Raw genomic sequence first — 21,340 nt, 5'->3', positions numbered from 1 at the left:
GTTTTGTTTCCAGGCTAAGCAAATTGGCAATTGTTTAAAACATCCTCCACTTATAGATGTAAAGAATAGTAGAATAATTGATGTTGAATTGTTTGGCAAGCTCTTTAAATTACTTTTCAGACATATAGGCATCTATCATCTCCTTTCTAAAGACCTCAGAAAGCTCTTTAGAGCTAGGTATGGTGATACCACACACTTCAAAACAAAGAGCAATTCAAACTAAATATCTGAGGTTTCAGTTATACAGATTCCTACTAGATCCTTTCTGATGATTTTCTAATCATTTGTATCTGATCTTAAATATTTGAGGTAATAAGTACAGCTGTGTATTTTCTCTTTTCACATGTGAAATTTGATTTATGTTAACTTACACAATGGATTACAAAGTGTAAGTAGTGCATGATATGTTACATCCCCTTTATCAATATTGTTGAAATAAATATCAAATATCTGTAAGTTGATAAGGTCAAACATTTCAATGAAATATTCTTTTTTTCACATGACTGTATATTATTGCACCAGTTCTTGATGAAACTAAGGAAACTAGGGTTAGGGAAAACAGTCCTCTCTAGACAACTTCTATTTATAACTATATACTTTATTTTTATGGCTTGCCTGGAGTGCACTTGGCTTCATGAGATGGTAAACATCTCTACTGAATGAAGGTTATAGTACTTTGACTTGCAGGGAATTCCATAATTATTTCAATTTTTAACTTTAGCTTGCCTGCCATATGGCATTCAGATGGGAGAAAGTATATCTCATAAAGGAGCCTCTGTTGATTCAGACCAAATATTTGTTTCAGAGAAAGTTGAAAACACATGGTTGCAGAGAGATCTTGGAATTGGTGGTAATCCATAATTATCATCTATACCTTCTACACTAACCAGATATAGTAGTTGATTCATATTTTTTGCATGAACTATTTCTATTCTAGGCTTTCAGCACAGCTTTTTTTGCAGAGGCTCCCTTACTTTACCTTGGACCATAAAAGTATCTATAGAAAAAAAGCTTTTAATTGGCATTGGAATGTTCTTGTCCTTCCTGGACAAAAAATTGCTTGAAAACGCTTGGTTTATTGTATTTTCCAATGACCCACATGGAATCCAGGTTCCCTGTAAGAGGCTTTCCAGTTAGTAGTATATTGGTTAAAAAGAATTTTATTGAATGTGTGCATGTTATCTATTTGTTCTTAATCAGTGTTTGTCTTAGATTGTGAATTCAGATAATTATTTTGGTTGATGACACTTGTTGGCATTTTTAAGTGATTACAATTACAGAGGAGTCAACTACACTTCTTAATTTAAAATTGCTATATGATTTTCTTTCAGGTAGCTTGCTTCCAACATTTGTAGTTACAACTGGAATCAAATTATCAGAAAGGCAATTATTACATATTGCTCAGGATGAACTCTGCAAATTGTTAAGATAGCTGCCCCCCCCCAAGCTTGTTGAATATTGCTGAGCCCCAGCATCTTGAGTATAACACTTATTTGCCTATTGTGGAAATCGAAAATATATTTTATAGGGTTTTTTTTCTCAAAATCAGGCTCTTGTCTAAACTTCTGTAAACATGAAGAATAATTTAAACAGTGTTCTTAAAGCATGAATGGAATTTCATTTCTTAATAATTTCTTAACTGACTCCAAAAGCTTAAACATGTTTAACTAAATTGAGGAAAATTATTGGCAACACATTGAAAATTATGTGTTGTCATGGGTGAGGAATAGAAGAAGACTGATACAAAAATAAATGTTTTGAGGGGATTTTTTGCTAGCATTTTTGGAATACATTTTACAAAAGAAATTCTGCTTTGGACTCACATCTTTAGCGTAATTGTAGCAATAGTAATGCTACAAGCAAGCATTTGGAAAAGGTATCTGCTGAGCAAGTAACTCTGGATTGCTTACCTGAGAGAAGCAGATAAGAAAAGTCAATTTGCATCCTAAACAAAGATGCTAGAAAGTTTGAAATGTGATGTGATGGAGCCCAGTCCTATTTTTAACCTGACATTTCTCTGTTTTGAAAAATAACCTATAATATTATCAACTCACCAAGACTCTTGCATTTTCTTATCTCTGTATTCTAAATATGGCATCTAAGAAGTTGTTCAGTTCTATTCTTGTAAACAACATTGTAAGGTGAGCTTCAGGTGAAAGATGGCAACCAACCTTCCTTACTCTAGCTCACGGTTGTCAAACTTGCCACGTCATGTGTTGTGACCCAGGCCCAAGTAGGTAGTATTAAATGCAATCAATTCGAAAATAAACAGACTTTATTAGAATAGCTAAGAATTAACTCATTCTCAGCGTAGTCCAAACTAAATCAAAATAAATTCTTCATTACACAATTCTTCAGTCTTATCATCAACCTTGGTCTAATTAGGCAAACAGCCAAAAGCTTTTCTTGGCAAAAGTTCAAAAGCAGAAGACGCCAATAAGAAATAAATGCAGCAAGACAAGAAGCAAGTCTACCAACATTGTTTTCCGACAAAGAGCCCAAGAGCCGTTGCTGGTCTTTTAAGCCTTATGGGAGAGGCCATTCATTTCTTAGCCCTACTCCTGAGTTGTCCTCTTTGCTTTAGCTGCTCTTGCCTTCTGGCAGCTCTTCTCATGTGTGCACTAGGAACAGGCTCCTCCTTTCCTCTGCCTCACTACTGTCAGCCTCTGGAGGCTCCAGAGTCTGCACATCACTCCCATATGGCCCTGGCCCCATCTCTGCCTCTGATGCACAGCCCTCATCCGGCCTTCCCCAGCTTCCAGGAATGGCCCATGTTCTTCCTCAGCCTCATCCGACTCCGCTGCGAGCTCCGCAGGCTGCTGGCGGACCACAACATGTTGATGTGATGTATGCAATGTTTTCCCCCTTCGTGGAGCTGGAGTAGGCATGGCCTGCACATGATGCTGCCATTTTAACACTCCTGCTCCTTTTTCACCCCATCCCCTTTTTCAGAAAAGCTATTGTCTGCTTTCCTACTCCCTCCCTCTTGAAAGCACAGTAAACTTTCCTAGACAACTATTTTTCTTTTGCTTCACAAGTAACACAATACCATGCAGGTCCATGATGTTATAAATAAGTACAGTAAAATAGTCTAGCAAATGAGTCATGGAGTATGGTATGTAACTTTGAGAATATACAATATTTCATAGACAATAGGGATGATGAGAGGAGGAAAAGAAGCTGCACGTACATAAGTAAAACCTGTCTTATTTCTGATACTTCTGTGGATACAGGTAGTGCTTATTTAGCAACTAAATTGGGACCGGCAACTCAGTCACTAAGTGAAAAACCATGTGACAATGACTGAGCTTATGATTTTCCTTTGCTTTTCTTTGTTTTACAATATTAGAAGGATATGGCCAAAACAAATGGATGAGCCTAAATAGCAGGGAAGGTTTCTGTTAATCAATTCATAAGGAAGTTGAGTAAAAGGGCAAATCTTACAGGTTTTTTTTCTTCCACCCTTGGGAATGGTCACTCCAGTGCTGGGATAATTAGGAAGAAGAGAATTAATGTTTCTGTTATCATTCATTGGAGAAAAAGAGATTACCAGAGAATAAGCAGATACACAGTAAGGAATACATCAAAAAGAATCCAGTTAGCATGACCTGTTTGCCTAGGGCTCTGGCAGCTCTGAGCTGGAGCCACTTAATAACTCCATGATAAGTCATAAACATAAATGTGATGTAACAGCAGTCACAAACCAATATAACATAACTTTAAAATTGCATGGCATTGACTTTATAAACTTTTCCCTAGGCTGCTATGCTTTGGCTTTTTAGTTAAGTTTTCATTCATCTGGAACAAGTAATTGTCTCAAGAGTTTGAAGCTTCAAATTGTACTCAATTCAATAAAGTAATTTCAAAAAGAAAGAAAGAGAATAAAATGGGTATGTTAAATTGGATTTTAAAAAGTGCTTTCAAATTAAGGGTTTAATATGCAAACTAGTTTATTTTAGTTTATTTTTTATGTATGAGTATTAATTTATTAATTTATTGTATTGTATTAATTTGATGTATTGTAGCACTTAACAGTGGTTCCTGTTGTCAAAATATAAAAAAAGTTTAAGTTACATTGTCTTTTTCTAGAATGTGTTTATTAATTATATTTTGTTTGCTTCTACTATTGATACATTTTACATAACTTAAACAATACTAGAGGAACAAACTTGGGAATGTTGAACTTTTTGTGTTTCTTTCTAGCTTTAATTAAATATATTCGACCTGTATTTGTATCTCGATCGGATCAGGATTCCCGCAGAAAAACTGTTGAGGAAATAAGACGGCGTGCTCAGTCTAATGGCAAATGGCCACAGGTATTGATAAAGCATCTTAATTTAATTGTATTTCTTGTTTGTAAAGAAATACTATAAATACCGGTATGCTATTTTTGTTCAACATAATTGCCATCACCATTTAGAATCCCAATAGTGGTTAAGACAAATTTCAGTTTGAATTCAGAATTTTTCATTGCCCTGTTGAATTAGCATTTTCTTACTTCTCTCCTATATATAACGTGATTTAAAGTGGTAAACCTACTTGTAAGAACAGAAACATTGCCTCTTTTTTAATAATCCTTAGGAATATTTAGTCCAGGGGTCTCCAACCTTGGCAACTTTAAGACATGTGGACTTCAACTCCTAGAATTCTGGGAGTTGAAGTCTACAAGTCTTAAAGTTGCCAAGGTTGGAGACCCCTGATTTAGTCCATATTTCTATTTCTAAATCTGTGATTTGCCCATGAATGGAGGGGGTTGTGAAACTGTTTCTCTGAATGCTGGCAGGCAAAGGAAATATTGTTTTTGTTTATAGTTTTGATTATATATAGATTTATTATGTTATAATAACAAATTTGAAATAATTGATAATTCATTTGAATGAAATTTGTGATTCATTAGCATTCTAGTTCTTGTGTTTAATAGATATCTGAGCTTGAGAATCATGGTTCTCTTTTCTATAGTGGTTGTTCATTTTACTATTTATATGGTACTTACAGTGATTGGAATTTCAGTCTAGTATATTACAAATAGTGGTAAGAGAGTTTTCAGGTTATGAGATCAATTTACATTTTTCCTCTGCTTGCATACAGTAGGACATTTGAGCTTCCTTTTCTTTTCTTGGGCAATTGTGGTACTTTCGTGCAATCATTTTTTAAATATGCATACACATAGTTGTGAGAGATGAATGATCTTTTTATTTTAAAACCTGTATTTTTGCACAGCTGCCTCCTTGGCTTAGGAATTGTAGTCATCTACTAATCTAGGATTAGCAAAATGGGGGGGGGGGACCACAGGCAGATGAGCAAAGAACATGTGTGCCAGACATATTGAGCTGACCAGAAAGTCTGGGTTACAGTCCTGTCCCTTTGTCAGATTCCCATCATCTTCGCTCAGCCGCCTTCTTTCCTAGATGTTCTACAGTACATTGTGGGGCTTGTGCTTGGCCTCATCTTCCTTCTCACGCTACTTCCAGCTCTATATATCATCCCCAACTACGTTTTCATCTTCATTTTATTGCCTTAAGTGGATGACAGCCCCTGCAGTCTTCACAGTACACAACGTAAGCACTCAGAGGAGAGTTGCTGAGTAGGAGCACTTTTTTCACTGTGTGGCTGTTTTAAAAGAAAGGGAGAGGAAAGAATCTAATAGGAACCATTTTAAGGACCTCAATTTATTTTAAGGGCCAACCATTTTAAGGGCCTCAATTAGCATATGTTTATTTTGATTTTTATTGGAGCAGAAAAGAATGTGACGTATCCAGTTGGTGTGGTCAGGTATAGGCTTTAATTGAAAGGAATTTGTGCTGAGTACTTTTTTTTCTTTTTAGAAAGGAAAGAGGGAGAAAATAGAGCAGAAAACCAATGATCCAGCATGGTGCTAAACAGAAAAGTATTGTCATTGGTTGATATGCTGAAATAAAAAACTAGAAATCCATTAAAAGTGTTGAAGATCTTTAAAATGAATATGATTGTTATATTGGATTCCACTAAAAATAAAGTCATGAGTAGGTTCTGAAAACAATAAATAGACTCCCATGAACAGAACTATTTATACAGTTGCAGCAATTGTTCTAAGACTGCCAGCAACAAATAAATATAAGTTGGATTTAAAATATTTAAGCACTCTTATCTAGCTATTTCTAAATTAATTAGAGTTTAAGGTAAATTTCTGATCCATAGAAATTTAAATGTAAATTGTCTATCACAGAGGTGAAATGTAAAATTTGTTACTACCAGTTCTGCGGGTGTGGCTTGGTGTGGGGGGGTAATGTGACTGGGTGGGCGTTGCCAACTTTTTTTTGTTTTTTGTTTTACTTTTAAAAGTATTTTTTCTACAACCTCTTCGGCCTTCCCCAGCTTCCAGGAATGGCCCATGTTCTTCCTCAGCCTCATCCGACTCACTGCAGCCGAGGCTGCTGGCGGACCACAACATGTTGATGTGATGTGCAATGTTTTCCTCTGAGCTGGAGTAGGCATGGCCTGCACATGATGCTGCCATTTTAACACTCCTCCTCCTTTTTCACCCCATCCCCTTTTTCAGAAAAGCTACCTTTTTTGACCAATAAAAACTTTTTGGATAAAAGAAAAAAAAAAAAAAATGTTTTTAAAAGCATTTTTTCGGCCGAAGGAAAAAATGCTTTTAAAAATTAAAAAAAAACCTCTGATGATCGTGTGGCTCAGCTGGGCATGCGGGGGGAGGGAGGGAGAGAGGGATTTTTGCTACCGGTTCTCCAAGCCACCCACCGCCATCGCTACCGATTCTTATAATTCTCATACATGATCACTTGAATTTTTCTGTGCTTTGCTGGGTTTGCATTATCAGGAATCCATTGGTTCAGGCTACTGATTTTTCTCGTAAATGAATATGAATTAATACTCTTTGGTTTGATTAATCATTTGATTAATCAGATTTCTGAGGATTTGGAACATAGGACAGTTAAAAGGAAATCTAGGAATGAAATTTTGATTTGGTTAATAGCTTAATTCTGTTTTCTTACGAGCAAAACCAACATTCTTTATTTGGGCACTATATTATATTCACTAACAAAGCCTAGGCATTAGCTACATCTATTTTCAGGAGACATATAGCTGGCATGTTCTCCAATCATAAGCTTATCTGAATGTGACATAGGAATGAAGTCAGTGTGGCAAGCTGGTATAGTTCTTTGTCAGCAGTATTTGTCAACAGTGCTCATTGAGCCCTTGAAATGGGGGCGGTGGTTGTCTTATCCAGCTTGTGAAATGAACCAGAATTTGCTGATCACTGGATAGGTATTCATATACAGGCAGTTCTCCACTTACGACCACAATTGACGCCAAAATTTCTGTTAAATGAGATACTTAAGTGAGTTTTGTCCCATTTTACGACATTTCTTGCCACAGTTGTTAAGTGAATCACTCCAGTTGATAAGTTAGTAACCTGGCTGTTGAGTGAATTTGGCGTCCCCATTAACTTTGCTTGTCAGAAGCTTGCAAAAAGTGATCACATGACCCCAGGATGCTATAACAGTCATTAAGTATGAACCAATTGCCAAGCATCTGAATTTTGATCACATGATCGGGGGGGGCTGCTACAAAGGTTGTAAGTGAAAAGCATCATAAGTCACTTTGTTCAGTGCCCTTATAACTTTGAACGGTCACTAAATGAACTGTTTCTATTCACCTTTCATAAAAGAAGGCTGTAATAGCCTGTTGTGGCTTACTTTGCTGTGTAATTGCAGCACTTTGCTTATGGAATGTGGTCATTGTAAAGCCTAGTAATAAAACATCCATGACTTTTCAAAGGCCTTCCATTTCTGCAATTATAATAAACACTTACCATTTTTGTTTTACTTTTAAAAGTATTTTTTCTACAACCTCTTCGGCCTTCCCCAGCTTCCAGGAATGGCCCATGTTCTTCCTCAGCCTCATCCGACTCCGCTGCGAGCTCCGCAGGCTGCTGGCGGACCACAACATGTTGATGTGATGTATGCAATGTTTTCCCCCTTCGTGGAGCTGGAGTAGGCATGGCCTGCACATGATGCTGCCATTTTAACACTCCTGCTCCTTTTTCACCCCATCCCCTTTTTCAGAAAAGCTACCTTTTTTGACCAATAAAAACTTTTTGGATAAAAGAAAAAAAAAAAAAAATGTTTTTAAAAGCCTCTGATGAACAGGCAATTCACCTGGGACCACCAGAGGAGCCTTTTAAAAGCATTTTTTTTACAGCCTCTTTGGCAGAAGAGGTTGTAGAAAAAATGCTTTTATAGGGTTCTGATGGTCCCAGGTGAGTTGCCTGATCGCCAGAACCCTTTAAAAGCATTTTTACAGCCTCTTTGGCCGAAGAGGTTGTAGAAAAAATACTTTGAAAAGGTTCTGACAATCCCAGCTGAGCCGCGCGATCATCAGAGGCTTTTTTTTTTACTTTTAAAAGCATTTTTTCGGCCGAAGGAAAAAATGCTTTTAAAAATTAAAAAAAAACCTCTGATGATCGTGTGGCTCAGCTGGGCATGCGGGGGGAGGGAGGGAGAGAGGGATTTTTGCTACCGGTTCTCCAAGCCACCCACCGCCATCGCTACCGATTCTTATAATTCTCATACATGATCACTTGAATTTTTCTGTGCTTTGCTGGGTTTGCATTATCAGGAATCCATTGGTTCAGGCTACTGATTTTTCTCGTAAATGAATATGAATTAATACTCTTTGGTTTGATTAATCATTTGATTAATCAGATTTCTGAGGATTTGGAACATAGGACAGTTAAAAGGAAATCTAGGAATGAAATTTTGATTTGGTTAATAGCTTAATTCTGTTTTCTTACGAGCAAAACCAACATTCTTTATTTGGGCACTATATTATATTCACTAACAAAGCCTAGGCATTAGCTACATCTATTTTCAGGAGACATATAGCTGGCATGTTCTCCAATCATAAGCTTATCTGAATGTGACATAGGAATGAAGTCAGTGTGGCAAGCTGGTATAGTTCTTTGTCAGCAGTATTTGTCAACAGTGCTCATTGAGCCCTTGAAATGGGGGCGGTGGTTGTCTTATCCAGCTTGTGAAATGAACCAGAATTTGCTGATCACTGGATAGGTATTCATATACAGGCAGTTCTCCACTTGACCACAATTGACGCCAAAATTTCTGTTAAATGAGATACTTAAGTGAGTTTTGTCCCATTTTACGACATTTCTTGCCACAGTTGTTAAGTGAATCACTCCAGTTGATAAATTAGTAACCTGGCTGTTGAGTGAATTTGGCGTCCCCATTAACTTTGCTTGTCAGAAGCTTGCAAAAAGTGATCACATGACCCCAGGATGCTATAACAGTCATTAAGTATGAACCAATTGCCAAGCATCTGAATTTTGATCACATGATCGGGGGGGGGGGCTGCTACAAAGGTTGTAAGTGAAAAGCATCATAAGTCACTTTGTTCAGTGCCCTTATAACTTTGAACGGTCACTAAATGAACTGTTTCTATTCACCTTTCGTAAAAGAAGGCTGTAATAGCCTGTTGTGGCTTACTTTGCTGTGTAATTGCAGCACTTTGCTTATGGAATGTGGTCATTGTAGAGCCTAGTAATAAAACATCCATGACTTTTCAAAGGCCTTCCATTTCTGCAATTATAATAAACACTTACCATTTTTGTTTACTATATTATAAACATAGTAAATATTTGAATGATTTTAGAGCAATAATTGTGTGCTTCAGAAGGGAAAAGTCTCAGCATTCATTTCTGAGAAAAGCAAGCTTAGAAAATATGAGTATTTTTCCCCAAGAATTTCCTTACTGATTCATAGAATTACGTCTCTTTTTCTGAATTTAATGAACCAAGCAATTTATCATTTTTTTATGAATATAGTGATCATTGTATTCCCTTTTTCTCAACATCTTCCAATTTAATATAGGTATTCCTCAATTTATGGCCACAAATTGCAAGGATGGTTTGGCCATTCCTGGAAGTGAGTTCCGTGAATTGGAAGCAGTTTAAGGATTTCCAAACATGGGCTCTGAGGAGATAAATTAGTGCAATGATGGTGAACCTTTTAGGGACTAAGCGCCCAAACTGCAACCCAAAACCTACTTATTTATCATAAAGTGCCAACATGGCAATTTAACCTGAATAATGAGGTTTTGTGAGGAATTTCAATCACTCTTTCACAAATTGACTTCTCCCTGGTGGCACTGGATTTCGTTAACAGCACAACTCAGGAATGATGGGAGTGTAGTGCAGTAGACTCTAGTGGGCCATCACATCCTCCTTCCTTCCTTCCTTCCTTCCTTCCTTCCTTCCTTCCTTCCTTCCTTCCTTTAATCCTGTATATTATGGTTCGTTATTGTTGGTATTTATTAAAGAATGCTATGTAGCTTAGAAGCTCTCAGCAAAAATAACAGTAGCTGTTGTTTGTGGCTGTTATTTACACACACACACACACACACACACACACCTATTTTTATTCCACTTTCCCTGGGTCCTTGGGAAAGGAATGGCATCTTTTCCCCATCCCCATCTTTAATAAATCCTAACCCTAACTCCCCTCACAGCCTTTTAAATACTATTGTCCCACCTTGCTTCCCCCTCCCCTTAAAAAGAGGCTAGGGAAGAAAGCTGGGAGGGGGGAATCTAAGGGGGAGGGAAGAAGAGTCCCAGGCAGATCATTGCCTCCCACCCAGATTTCAACTGATTTCTTCTCTGATCCTCTGATGAACAGACCCCACCCCCCTTTTTGGACTTTGGACTGCCGGGCCTTTATTTTCCCCATTTATTGGGGGAAATTGGATTTTTATTGGGTCTTTCCCCACCCCACGCCAAAAGGAAAGTCAGCTGGGCTTCTCTTCCTAGAAGCCCCACTACCCTTCCCCCTGCTCACTTCCCCCTACCCCGCACTCAGTCCCACTTCAGGACAGAGGAGTGTGTGCTGGAAACACGTGTTGGGGCGACATGGGGTGACTTTCTGGTGCTCCAGCACTCGGCCTGCAACTCTCCGCACTTCTCCAGGCCCGGCTTGCTGAGGGAGGGGGAGCGGCCCTGACGCCTGCGATGCCCCCGCGGCCCCAGCCATTGCTGCCCACTTCCTCAAAAGCATGGCATTTTAAAGGCGGCAGCTTACATCTGGAGGTGCCGAAAAGCGGGACAGCTGCAAGATCCGGGCCAGGCCTCTCCACCATCCCACTCGCCAATGGGCACTTCTGCTGGGCCAGCCCACTCCCCTCTGGGCTTTTGTGCTCAGCACTCAGCTGGGGGAGGGGAACAGTTCCCCAAACTGCCTCCTTCTTTCTCTTGGCCCTGCCGAGGGAGGAGGAAGGCCAGGCTCGGGGTATGGCCCCCACCCTGCAAGATCCACTCCCGCCGTTCTCTCCCAGCCCTCTTTGCTGGCGGCAACAGCAAATGTACCAGGAGGAATGCTGTTGCCACACAAAGGCAAGTACAGGTCGTTTCGCACTAAGGCTCCATCCATCACCACCGCCATGACAGAGCAACAGCTTTTTCATCCCTCTGCCGCGACAGGGCCACAGGGAGCCACAGCAGAGGGGTGGAAGAGCCACATGGGTCACATTGTGGCTCTGTATCGTAATGGGCTTCAGGAGGAGGACCCCACCTTCCACATTGTGAAGTGCACAAGTGAAAAAGTTTGTTCAATCAATTCCAACTTCGTGAAATCTTTTTCTTTCGGAAGAAGTTGGAATCGAGTGAAACGCGATGGAGAAATGCAATTGGAGCTGGTCTGGGTGCATGCGTGCCCATAGAGAAGGTTCTGCGTGCCACGTCTGGCATGCATGCCATAGGTTCACCATCATGGGATTAGTGGCTGCTTTCACAGTGTATTTTCTTTTTAAGCAGTAAAGAGCTATCTCCTTAGATAAGAAGGAATGGGTGTATGGAGAGAAAACATTTCATTGTACTTCCTGCCTTTTACAATGCCAAATTGAGAGTGCTTATATGGACACTAGACCTCATTCCATGAATTCTTTCAGAGATTACTACTTTCCTTTTACAAGTGCCTCAAATAGCAAATTGAAGACTAAATTCTGCATTTGAAACATGTTTCCTAAAGTGATGTACCAGATGCCCAAAAATATTAACCAGACCTTTTGATTTTTTTTAAAGATAATGATATTTCCAGAAGGAACCTGTACTAATCGATCCTGCCTAATTACATTCAAACCTGGTAAGTATTTTGTACAACTTTCCTTTAATAGTTTTGGATTTTGAAACATGCAATTCAGTTTTCATTATTGCTTAGTTTCATTTCCTACATTACAGCAAATATGTATGGCCTTTTCTGTTTCTTTCCTTTGTGGGGTAACTACTGAGTATTTTTACAACATTTATACATATGTAAATATTATGCCTTGCAGAATTTAATTGACCAAAAATAATTAGCCTCTTTAAAAAATTCAAATATTCGTAAAACTTTGCAAAACGTCATGACTGTTCCTTGGAAAAATGCAACGGTTGTTCTTGATGTATGTTCTTTCGTGTTTACTTACTGCTATGACATTCAAGAAAATGTTTTAAAAATACTCAGACTGCATAACTTGTGAAATATGTGGATATATTTGAATTTGAATTTATAATCCAAATTTTTGTGATTGTGTATTGTCAATAATTGACTGCATTGCATTAATCTTTCCTAATACTACCAATTTCTGGTCCCTTCCCCAATGACATGACCTAAAGCTCTCAGAGACAGAAAACTTAAAATTTGGAAACTTCTTAATTAAGGAGAAATGTTTGGTTTAACAGATTTCAATAACAGTTTCAATAACTGGATAACATACAAATGAAATTAAAAATGTCTTTATATAAACACCCTAAGTCCTCCTTCATTGAGACTTTGACAGAGGACTTCAAAGAGTTTTGTACTCCTATGGGTAAATTGCTGAATTCAAGAGAAAGGTAAAATGATGAACCAAAATAGGAATGTTAATAATGCAAATCTAGAAGGGTACTAGCAAGCTTCCAAAGATGATGTTAATTTTTGCATCGCAAAAACTGAAAAACACATAAAACAGTTTTGATTTGTTCACTTAGGATGTCTTTCTAATTTTCCAATTATACATTTTATTTATAATTCATTTTTCTTCCATCTAATAACTCTTCCATTGAGATTATCAATAATAATGTCAATTACATTCACATAAATATTTGTAAGCCATAAACTTAAAATCTACAGGTATGTGGAAAATCTATATAAAACAGATTTCTTTTCCTTTTTTTAAAAAAAAATTGTATCATTGGAAAAAAAATATAAAGATATGCAATACACTTCAGATTCAAAGAACATTGAGCATAAAATGGGTTATTTCATCTGGTTATTCCATTCTCGAAGTATTTTTGGGTTGAAATGGCTCTAATTTGAGTCCAGAATGTTTAATTTAGACTCAAATCAAAATTATTTAAAACTTAAAACTCTTCTAAAAGGGGCAGAACCACCTGTTTCATCTTGTAATATTTCTTTTTCAAAACACTATGTATATTCCAATGAACAAGCTTTAATAGAACTTCTGCTCTGTCCATTCTGGGAATATATATATGTATGTATGTATGTATGTATATGTATATATATATCAACATCAAGGAAAAATGTCTTCAAGAAAAAAATCCAGCTGCCTTTTGGAGAAAAAAAAGCACTTTTGGGATAATCATGACCTGAGGGACTCAGAATCTCCACAGACATATATCAACATTAAGGGATTATATTTGCAGGAGAATATTGCTGTCAGTAGAAACTTGTTTATATTGTCTAGAAAATAAACACTGCTAAAGTATTAGTTAAGATAGATACTCCATTCCTCATACAATCCAAAGTCCAGGCTTAATTAGGCTTAGAACAGAGTTACTGAAATCAGCAGTACTTAAGTTAGATGTAAGTAATTTAATGGTCACTGATTTTAGTGGGTTCTCCTTGGATTTAGATCTATTCAGTTTTCTTTAAGGCCATAATAACTTAGAGTGAGAGATTGTTGTAATTAAATATGTATCCTATGCATATTGTAGGAGCATTTATCCCTGGAGTACCTGTGCAACCAGTGATCTTACGTTATCCAAACAAGCTGGTATGTATTGTACTGATTGTGTATATTAATATCTGAAATAATACTGTCTATTGGCGGAAACATTAAGAAATTATTTGAAAGTATATTCTCATATCTATTTCTTGAAAAGCAAAGGACCAATACTAGATGACTGTTGATTTTTTTTAATGTTCTATTGCAAGACAAATACTGTACAGTACAGCATGAACTGGCTCAATTCTTTAGTGTGAGAGAGCAAATCAGGCATTTTCCAAAGTTAACAGTAATAATTTTGGTTATCGATTTCAGTTATAGTTATATAACTATATAATTATAATTCAATTATAATCATACCATTAAAAATAACCTTTGCCTTTAAAGTTTGAAAATGGTAACCATAAATTTAAAAAATAGTGATGCAAAATTAAAAAATTACTAGAAAGCTAAAATCTTTTGGATGTGATCAGCTTAATTATAATTAAGATTTAAATGATACTTGTATAATAGTAACATAGAATAGAATAGAATAGAATATTTTTATTTATAGACCGCCCTTCTCCCGAAGGACTCAGGGCGGTGTACAGCCAAGAATAAAATACAGGAAAAAACAACAATACAAAACTAAGAACAACCCTTAAAAAACCTATTTGATATGGCTACTTATAGATAAAATATTACCCTCTAAAATTTACAAAAATTTAAAACCCATAAAATCAATTTGATAATTTAAAATTTAAGCAAGTCCAGCAAGACGAAATAAGTAGGTTTTAAGTTCGCGGCGGAAGGTCCTAAGGTCAGGTATTTGTCGGAGTCCAGGGGGAAGCTCATTCCATTGGGTAGGAGCCCCCACAGAGAAGGCCCTCCCCCTGGGGGCCGCCAGCCAACATTGCTTGGCTGACGGCACCCTGAGGAGCCCCTCTCTGTGAGAGCGCACTGGTCGTTGGGAGATATACGTTGGCAGTAGACGGTCCCGTAGGTATCCCGGTCTTAAGCCATGAAGCGCTTTAAAGGTAGTAACTAACACCTTGAAGCGCACCCTGAAGACAACAGACAGCCAGTGCAGTCTGCGCAGGATAGGTGTTACATCGGCGCTCCGAACCGCTCCCTCAATAACCCGCGCAGCCGCATTCTGGACTAACTGGAGTCTCCGGGTGCTCTTCAAGGGGAGCCCCATGTAGAGAGCATTGCAATAGTCCAGGCGAGAGGTAACAAGAGCATGAGTGACCGTGCATAGGGCATCCCGGTCCAGGAAGGGCCGCAACTGGCGGATCAGGCGAACCTGATAAAAAGCTCTCCTGGAGACGGCTGTCAAATGGTCTTCGAAAGACAACCGCCCATCCAGGAGCACGCCCAAGTTGCGCACCCTTTCCATCGGGGCCAATGACTCGCCCCCAACAGACAGCCGCGGCTGCAGCTGACTGTACCAGGGTGCCGGCATCCACAGCCACTCCGTCTTGGAGGGATTAAGATTGAGCCTGTTCCTCCCCATCCAGACCCGTACGGCTTCCAGACACCGGGACAGTACTTCGATAGCTTCGTTGGGGTGGCCTGGGGTGGAAAAGTACAGCTGCGTGTCATCAGCATACAATTGGTATCTCACCCCAAAACCACTGATGATCTCACCCAGTGGCTTCATGTAGATGTTGAACAGGAGAGGCGAGAGAATCGATCCCTGTGGCACCATGAGGCGCCTCGGAGTCGATCTCTGCCCCCCTGTCAACACCGTCTGCGTCCGGTCAGAGAGGTAGGAGGAGAACCACCGATAAACGGTGCCTCCCACTCCCAACCCCTTTAACCGGCGCAGCAAGATACCATGGTTGATGGTATCGAAAGCCGCTGAGAGGTCTAATAGGACCAGGGCAGAGGAGTAACCCTTATCCCTGGCTCTCCAGAGATCATACACCAATGCGACCAAAGCCGTCTCCGTACTGTACCCGGGCCGAAAGCCGGACTGGAACAGGTCCAGATAGACAGTTTCATCCAGGTACTGGGGTAGCTGACATGCCACCACACTCTCTACAACCTTCGCCGTAAAGCGAAGGTTGGAGACCGGACGATAATTTCCTAAAACAGCCGGGTCCAGGGAAGGCTTCTTGAGAAGAGGTCTCACCACTGCCTCTTTCAAGGCAGCGGGAAAGACCCCCTCCCGCAAAGAAGCATTTATAATCCCTTGGAGCCAGCCTTGTGTCACCTCCTGCATGACCAGCACCAACCAGGAGGGGCACGGATCCAGTAAACATGTGGTGGCATTCAGTCTTCCCAGCAACCTGTCCATGTCCTCGGGAGTCACAGGGTAAAAACCATCCCAAACACTCTCAACAAGACAGGTCTCAAAACTCTCGTCCGGATCTACCCAATTTTGATCCAATCCGTCCCGAAGCTGAACGATTTTATCGTATAGATAACCGTTAAACTCGGCACACCCTTGTAATGGGTCCCCCCACTGCAAAGGGTCATCCCGCGCCTCCTGATGAAGGAGAGAGCGGGGCACCCGAAACAGGGCGGCCGGGCGGTTATCTGCCGACGCAATGAGGGAGGAAAAGTAAGAACGTTTCGCATCCCTCAATGCCACTAGGTAGGTCCTGATAAAGGACCTAACTTGTGTCCGGTCAGACTCAGAATGGCTGGATCTCCAGGCACTCTCTAGGCATCTTCTCCGGCGTTTAATCTCCCTCAGCTCCTCAGAAAACCAAGGACCTGGTTGAAACCGACGCCGGGTCAGAGGCCGCAAAGGCACGACACGGTCCAAAGCTCCAGCCGCGGCCTGTTCCCAGGCCACGACTAGTTCTTCAGTCGTGCCATGGGCCAGGTTCTCGGGAAACGGCCCAAGCTCCATCAGGAACCTCTCAGGGTCCATCAAGCGCCTGGGACGGAACCAACGTATTGTTTCCGTCTCCCTGCGGCGGTGGGTAGCGGTCTGAAAGTCCAGACGAAGGAGAAAATGATCTGACCATGACAAAGGTTCAATAACTAAATCATTTAAAATCAGATCATTCAGCACTGGCCAGAGATAAAAACCAAGTCTAGGGTGCCACCCCCAATGTGAGTAGGGCCATCAATTAATTGAGTCAGGTCCATGGCTGTCATGGAAGCCATGAACTCCCGAGCGATCGAGGATGCCGTGCCAATTGATGGCAAGTTGAAATCCCCCATGACCAACAGTCTAGGGGTTTCAACTGCCAACCCAGCCAGCAACTCCAACAACTCGGGCAGGGCTGTTGTCACGCAGCAAGGAGCCAGATACGTGATCAACAAGCCCACCTGAGTCCTACGACCCCACTTCACATAGAGGGTTTCACACCCAGCTATCTGAGGCACAGTGGTCTCCCTCGGTTCCAGACTCTCCCTAATAATAACCGCCACCCCGCCACCCCTACCTTGGGCCCTCGGCTGATGGAATGCTCGGAAACCTGGTGGGCACATCTCTACTAGGGGAACCCCCCCTTCAGTGCCCAACCAGGTTTCCATAATGCCCATAACGTCTGTGGTCCCTTCCTGAATTAGATCTGAAATCAGGGGGGCTTTATTAACCACGGATCTTGCATTACATAACATCAGCCGAAGGCCCAAGTCCCAGGTACTCTGGCCACTCGGGGAACGGGATAATTCAGGGGGGCCGGAGCACGCAATCGCTCTTAAATAGTGAGGGCGTGCCCCCAAAACCTGATGTGCCCTCCCCTTCCGCCATATCTGCCTCTCCCACATACCGTATTGATAACAGATCCCTGATAAACTAGAACGAGACCCTCCCCCGCCACCCTCGGACCTATTAAATTACCGCCGCGAATACTTGCTGGACTCGTCTCCCCCCCGACAGGTTTCCCCCCCGCCCCCCCAACCCAAACCCGTCAATTTCCACCCTCTCCTTAAAATTCCCATTAAAACTCCCCTTTAAAAAACGATTAAAACAGTTAATTAAAAATCCCCTAAGTCTCCTATTTTTGGCATGCCACCTCTTGGGGTTCCAAAACCCGTCCTCAAGATGGGCCCTCGATAATGTGGGGGGCCAAACCCATGAGAGAGGGGAATCTCGCAGGACAAGAAGGTCAGCCGCTGTGAATGTCCGCATAGTAAGAGTCCGGCAAGCAGGCCCATCCTGGACCAGTCAAGATGGTAACTGACAACACCAGCAATTCCGGGTGAGCAACAGCTGAGGAATAGTTCTTAGGCGGTAGATGGATAAAACTGCCATGATTCAGTCAGTTCACCAACCCCTCATACACAGTCCCGAGGGGTGGTCTGAAGAGGAAGGGGGAGGCCGTCAAACCGCCAGGCCACACGGGCACCTACTGGGCCAAGCCGATCAACCGCCAAGCCATCTCTCTCCCAAAGTCCGAGGGGGAAGCGAAGATCTTAAAAAGGTCCCCCCACAGGCGGCCCATAGACGTCCTCTAGATGGTAAAGGTGATAAAGAGGGGGGCGTCCACTAGGCCCGTGGACGGCCTTCAAGGTGACACAAAGAAGGCATCCATCGGGCCTGTTTGCGACAACTAAGCCAGGCCGCTAGGCCGCTGGAATAGGCCACTCACCCACCGGGCCTGCTGGGCCATGCTACCGGCTCCGACCACCAAGCCAGTTCACCGGGCCCAGCTGCCCACCATCAAGCCAGGCCATCGCCAGGCCATCGCCAGACCGGTCAAGCCAGGCCACCGCCGCCGCCGATGATACTGCCGCTGGGGGGAGAGAGCTCCGGGGCTCCTCCCGAAGCAACGCCAAGCCAGGATGCCGACACCGCTGCTGAAAGCCCGGCCGCCGCTGCCGCCACCGCTGGAAAAGGCCAGGCCAGGCTGCCACCACCGCCGACAATACCGCAGCCGGGGGGAGAGAGCTCTAAGGCTCCTCCCGAAGCCACGCGAAGTCCGGCCGCCGCCGCCGCCGCCGAAGAATCCGAAGAAGCCCGGCCGCCGCCGCTGAAAAAGGCCAGGCCGTCGCCGCTGCCACCAACAATATCGTTGCCGGGGGGAGAGCGCTCCGGGGCTCCTCCTGAAGCAACCCGGAACCGCCCAGCCTCAATCCTCCCATCCTCCGACTGCCAGCACTGCCCTCTACCCGGGCGGGGGGGTCCAAGCTCTCAAAAAGACCCCCCCCCAGCCCGGTCAGGTCCAAAAAAGGCCCGTCGCCGCATCACCCGTTCAGCGGCACGGCGCCATCTTGGACATGCGCAGATAAAATAGCACTTGATTTATCTAAGCAAACTTATAGCAAACCCTGTAGTACTATAGGTTAAGAACACCAGTGTGGGTATAAGGTAGCAATTAGATCTGTTAATTTTGCATCTGGCTATACAACATTTAGCTATATTATATAAGAAAATTACATTCATGGACTTATAGCTATGTATATAGAAGCAGCCTAGAAGATAATGGAAAAGGAAGAGCGCTTTGAATATCTCTATAAAATAAGTAATGTCGACCAGTGTTTTTTAACCTTGATAACTTAAGTCTTAGAATTCCCTAGCCATGGGTAGAAATCTAAATAACTTCTATTTAGATTTCTACCCACGGCTAGGGAATTCTAGGACTTGAAGTCCACATATCTTAAAGTTGCTAAGGTTGAGAAATACTACAGTAAACAGAGAAAGTGAAGTGCTTTCAACTTGCCCAATGTTATAAAAGCATAAGCATTCTGAAAAATGATTGTTGTAAGACAGCTAAAGGGAACACACTGCAACAACAAGGCAAAGTAAAAACCCTTCTAAGATTGAGATTTTTATAAGAAATAAGTGTAACAAATTATTAGTCTTTTATCTGTGATGGGCAATCAGAAGACCTGTTCATACCAGTTTAGCACTCGTTCCAAGCAATAGTCTGTCTTAGAGGAATCTGATTGGGTAGGGGATAACATTTATTGTGCTGGTTAGAAAAAAGTGTTTTGGTATAAGTACAGCTGATACTTTAAGCTTCAAATTAAGGGATGTTAATTTCATATTCGCAGAACAGCAGTCAAGCATAGAGCAAGCAAAATTAAAAATGGGATTGTAATTTGGGCAGAATTTCTTCACACTTATCTAACCTGAGTAGGTGGGGGAATGTTTCCAGTAGTAATCAGAATTATAGAGGGGTAGAATGCCTTTGAACGGACTAGGCAAGGTGTCGTCTTCCATATCTCTCTGGCTAACTCCTCAGTTTCATTTTCCCGAAGGCCATCACTCTGCTAAACAAATAATTCCCTCAACACTGTCAGACTATTTACTGAAGCTGCACTACTATTAATTGTTTCATAGTTCCCATCACCAATCTCTTTCCACTTATGACTGTATGACTATAACTTGTTGCTGGCAATCCTTATGATTTATATTGGTATATTGATCATCAATTGTGTTGCAAATGTTGTATGTAAATGTTGTATGTACACAAATGTTATATGTACACTTTTATGTACACTGAGAGCATATGCACCAAGACAAATTCCTTGTGTGTCCAATCACACTTGGCCAATAAAATTCTATTCTATTCTATTCTATTCTATTCTTATTGAGCACTTTATTTCATTTGTGCTGTTGACGTCCACTTTTCACTCTCACTTCTCAATTTCCTTCTTACTTCTCCTCCTCTAATCCTCTGCTAGCCCATTCAACATTTTGGCTTTAAGTTGTGGATAATTGCATAGCATGAAAAGATTTTTCTTTGAAATATTCATTCCACTCTGGGAAGGAAGGCCCAATAAGAATAAAGGAACAGTGATTGAATTAGCCTATATTATGCTAGCACCATACAGCAGTGCTGCCAGTCTCCCACAGTGGAAAGAAATGCTTCAGATTAAAATAGCCCATGACTGCAGAATCAATTCAGTCAGTACAATTTTCTGTTAGATAATATGCTGACATGCCATTACTGCCTGTGGCATTTTTTGAGGGTCCTCTGTTCCATTGGTCCTGGACTTGTGCCCCACATTTCTTGGAATAGATATCCATTGTAATGCTTCATTATTTTATCTGCCTTGAAATCTTATTTCTGAGAGTATAGATTAAATTTTTATTTCTAATACTTCTATTTCTAATATTTCTAATAGAAATGTTATTTGTGGAAGACATAAAATTAATGTGTAAAGTTTAACTCCTGGCTTTATATTTCTAATTACAAAAAAAAAAATCATTTTCAAAAACTTTAAAATGATACTGTGATTAATGTATCATATCTATCTACTGTTAAAGGGATGCTGTTTTTCTGTTGAAGCCTGTTAATATATTGAGGGTAGGGCAACACGAAGCTGTGACACCTATATTTAAAACAATTATTTTGTTTTATAGGATACAATTACATGGACATGGCAAGGTCCAGGAGCGTAAGTCAGTGATGTACTATTTGACTTATTTATTACGCTAAGATTTAGTGTGACATTC

The 21,340-nt window shown here is 41.1% G+C and overlaps 1 protein-coding gene across 2 annotated transcripts in view; it reads left to right on the top strand.

Moving 5' to 3' along the window:
* Positions 1-21,340, top strand: part of LPCAT1 (lysophosphatidylcholine acyltransferase 1) — a 59,413-nt gene that overhangs the window by 16,539 nt on the left and 21,534 nt on the right. For both annotated transcript variants that reach the window (XM_058177599.1, XM_058177598.1), the window contains 4 exons: positions 4,204-4,316; positions 12,089-12,149; positions 13,982-14,040; positions 21,248-21,282. In XM_058177599.1, the coding sequence (XP_058033582.1) occupies positions 4,204-4,316; positions 12,089-12,149; positions 13,982-14,040; positions 21,248-21,282 (268 nt within the window). The remainder of the gene's footprint in view (positions 1-4,203; positions 4,317-12,088; positions 12,150-13,981; positions 14,041-21,247; positions 21,283-21,340) is intronic.

Source organism: Ahaetulla prasina, chromosome 3, assembly GCF_028640845.1.
Source record: "Ahaetulla prasina isolate Xishuangbanna chromosome 3, ASM2864084v1, whole genome shotgun sequence".
Classification (NCBI taxonomy): Eukaryota; Metazoa; Chordata; class Lepidosauria; order Squamata; family Colubridae; genus Ahaetulla; species Ahaetulla prasina.
Note: the sequence above shows the minus strand (reverse complement) of the source record. Positions and strands in the feature narration are given on the sequence as shown.